Consider the following 3829-nt stretch of genomic DNA (forward strand, 5'->3'; position numbering starts at 1 on the left):
AAATATCAGGAGGTGCTACTTCACAGTCAGGGCAGCTAGGATCTGGAACCAACTTCCAAGAGAAGTGGTGAAGGCTCCTACCCTGGGGGTTTTTAAGAGGAGGTTGGATGAACATCTTGCTAGGGTCATTTGACCCCAGTATACTTCCTGCCATGGCGGGGGGTCGGACTAGATGATCTACTCAGGTCCCTTCCAACCCTAGAAACTATGAAACTATCTCTGGCCACAATTTCAAGAATTCCCAAACTGCACAGAAACCATCTGAAAGTACTGATTTAGCAGGTAGCAGGCTCATTTACAGTACTGCTGAGACTTCAGGTGTAGCCAGCTATTTAAAACTACTGTATAACTCTACCATTAAAGTGCAAAGAAGTTTTCAAGTCTGGAAATATGAAGGCGATGGGAACTACACAACTGTTGAGTAATTACGTAACAAACCTGTTCACGCAAACTCTTCAGGAAGAACCCTATGATGTCTCCCTAGCCAATTTTCAAAGACAAACAAAAGACATTTTAGAGTTCCGAGATGCACGATTTATTTTTTTAACAACAGAAACATTAGGAAAACTAGACAGGGGTTGCTATTAGCTCTCCCTATAAAGACTTTACCTTGATTTCTTGATCATGTGAGTAGGTAGAGGCCCTAATATTCGCTCCATCATTGCTAGGTGTTCTTTACTATCATGTGTCTGTAAAAAGAAAGACTTATTGAGACTTACATGCTGTTTGCCCTGTACATCCATTAATGATATTTAGTCTACATTGTAAGAGGCATACAGAATCTTAAAAAATTACTCCTCTATATTGCTATTACTACTATTATGAATAATAAGCAAAAACAAAACCATGCTGGGAATATACTATACTTCCCAGGGCAGGAATGCTCTCCTCAAAAAAAAATGACAGGGCCAGTTCTTAAGAACATGACGTGATTTTTAGTTTTCAGTATTTTTTCCTAGACAAACTTATGGTTTATAAATTGCTCATGTACACTTACTTACAGCAGCAAGATTTTAAAGATAGACAGCAACTTTTAAAAAAAAACTGCACTAAGCAACTCTGAAAGCAGCTAATCTAAGGAGCTCAAATACCTTTACTAACAATCAGTTTACCGTATTTTCAGAGAGACAAACAGAAGAAGCAACTTGCCAAAAATCCTTCAAAATTGTGATTTTAACAATGGACATATTCATTCAACTCATTTTCTAGCCATTAATGTATTCTTCTCAGCCACAGGGACCACCCAATGTTCCTTAAAAGGACAGGAAACTTTTTCATATAAAAGCCAATTCAGTTGTACAACACTCTTTGGTCAATGAAAGGCCAACTTTTTCATACAACTCAGCATGTTAAATTCACTCATTCGTTTCTGCATGTTTAGCAGTACCTATTTCTGCTAAATAGACTACCAGAACTTATTTCTGCTCTATCCCTGCCTTCAGACTGCCAAAAACTATAAATAAATTAGGTAACAGCTTGTATCATTTTCTTAGCTAAATTCTACGAGTTTTAAAGACTTATAAGGAAAGCATGTTACCTTAGATAAAATGTATTCCATTTACAATATCAACTATAATATTTAAAATCACAAACAGTTTGCTTTTAACTGTTACCGTCTTGTAAGTAGGAGTCTTAGGAAGATTAGGACGATCAAGTCAGGAGTCAGTAACAAAATGGTCTACTTTGCTCTAGATACCTACCTGAAATACTGTAAAACCCAGGTAATATTCAATTAGAATGCAACCTATACTCCAAACATCACAGGGCTGGGACCATCCCAATGCTACAAAGACAAAAAGAAAACCACAGTATATTTAAAATATTTTAGCGTAAGCTGAAAGTTGATAATTCACCGATCAGCCACCACTAGTTGTTTGCTTAATTCCAATTCATCTGTCTCTAAAACTTCTCTCCCCTCTGAAGCCATTTTATGATATAAAAAATAAATATAAGATTTTATTTTCTAAATATTTTAGTGACGTTTTTAATAAAGCATACACAGAACAAACTTTGTGTAGGTTCCCATCCATAACTCAGCATCACAAACTGTCTAGTAATAGCAGAAAGAACTGTGCACTGAATTACCATGACTATCAGAAAGTAATCAGTGCATATTATGAAGTGTGATGGAGCTTTCAACTGAATGGTAATTAACACACAAAGTCCTATCTATCAGGATGCATCAAAGACTACTGACCTAAAATAACCTCAGGAGCTCTGTAATGTCTCGTAGACACTAATGTACTGTGATGCTCATCGTCAAAAGTTGCACTTCCAAAATCAACAACTTTGATATCTGTATTTTTTAGTGTTCGTTCATCTCGCTTCTGTAAAAAAAAAAAAAAATCAGAGGAAGCAGCTGATGTTCAGAAAAAACATAGTATATACATATATCATTTTAAAATACCTGCAAGATATCATGAAATAATGACCAACCCTGGGGGAAAAAACAGAAAATGCAAGCTGTTCTGTCCTGAGCTTATATGTGCACGTCCACATGCACACAGATGTCTCAAGTATTTTTATTGAGAATCTTTTGCTTCAGCTAACAATATCTTGGTATTAGGACTGGAATCTCAGTTAGATTTAGTGCAGGATGATTGCTTGATATGGTTTATGAAGTACACAAATCCAAACTATATTTCTATGGTTTGGCTTCATTTGTTGGAATTTCAGAAGACTCACAGGGTCAACTTAAACTTTCTATGAAATGCCAAAACTTAGGAAAGCAACACAGGCCCTGTTCTACTACTGTGTGATATAGTTCTGCCTTGAAGACCAGTCATTTAAAATCCAAGCAATTTTATAAGGTCAGCAAAAGAATAATGCAGCTTGAGGAACAGCTGACTAACCTAGGTAAGACAACTCTTTATCACATATTTTCATATTTGACAAGCTACCATTTAAGACAGACCAAATAAAAATAAACAGTATAAGAACAGGCCAATAGGAGCTGCCAAAAAATATGTAAACTTACCATCTTAGCGTTGTACTTTACTATATAATCTGAATGCACAAACAAAATATTTTCAGGCTTCAGATCTGTGTGAGTCAACTTATTATGATGTAAAACTAAAAGCAAAACAGAAATCTTGATTTAATAAACTATTTTCTCAAAATTTTAGAGCACGCATTATGAAGATATCAGTTTACTTACAATTTATAGATTGACATATCTGATATGCCATATGTCTTATGTCATCAATACGAAATGGCAAAAAGCTGTTTTCTTTAATAAAGTCATAGGTACTAAGTCCCAGCAGCTCAAAAACAATGCAAACATGACCGTGATGATCAAACCATTCAAGCATCTGGACACAGCGGCTTAAATAAAGAAAAAACAGTGAAACACAGTTAACGTGTAAAATAGCCTCTTTCTTCAAATACTTAAGACAGTGACTTGTAGTCCACTTTTACACTTACAATGTGCTGCTTGGATCCATGCTGTTTAAATGTTCCAACACCTGTATTTCTGAGCGGGCTGCTTCACGGTATCTACTAACATTTTTCACAATTTTAACAGCTACATGCATTCCTCTCCTTGAAAATAAAAAGTGAAACATTACAACTGTACTGTATTAGTTCTCAAAAGTATACACTCTATACTCCTGTAAAATTCTAATGCACTTTGATTCAAAGGCACTTTCAAACACTGCAGGCACAAGAGAACTGCAAGTTAGGTTTTAGGGGCATTTGATTTTAGTACTTGTTAAGGGACCGACTGGCATTATAAATGTATTAACCAGATGCCATTAAAAGACCAGCAGCTGTGTTTTCCATTAACTGCAGTTTTCAGTTGGAGGCAAGGCCATATCCCCTGTAAGGCACA

General features: G+C 35.8%; 1 protein-coding gene across 2 annotated transcripts in view; it reads right to left on the bottom strand.

Annotated features, from left to right (window-relative positions):
* Window positions 1-3829, bottom strand: part of LOC109310129 (dual specificity protein kinase CLK4-like) — a 14549-nt gene that overhangs the window by 1754 nt on the left and 8966 nt on the right. Inside the window, exons 1-6 of one of the 2 annotated variants that reach the window (XM_019535171.1) lie at window positions 3424-3822; window positions 3158-3324; window positions 2978-3072; window positions 2198-2327; window positions 1701-1783; window positions 610-689 (exon numbers count right to left, since the gene is read on the bottom strand). In XM_019535171.1, the coding sequence (XP_019390716.1) occupies window positions 610-689; window positions 1701-1783; window positions 2198-2327; window positions 2978-3072; window positions 3158-3324; window positions 3424-3563 (695 nt within the window). In that variant the 5' untranslated portion in view covers window positions 3564-3822. Of the gene's footprint in view, window positions 1-609; window positions 690-1700; window positions 1784-2197; window positions 2328-2977; window positions 3073-3157; window positions 3325-3423; window positions 3823-3829 lie in introns of those variants that run through there. The other variant, XM_019535172.1, reaches the window with a different exon arrangement.

Source organism: Crocodylus porosus, unplaced genomic scaffold (genome assembly GCF_001723895.1).
Source record: "Crocodylus porosus isolate Cpor-Errol unplaced genomic scaffold, CroPor_comp1, whole genome shotgun sequence".
In the NCBI taxonomy this organism is placed as follows: domain Eukaryota; kingdom Metazoa; phylum Chordata; order Crocodylia; family Crocodylidae; genus Crocodylus; species Crocodylus porosus.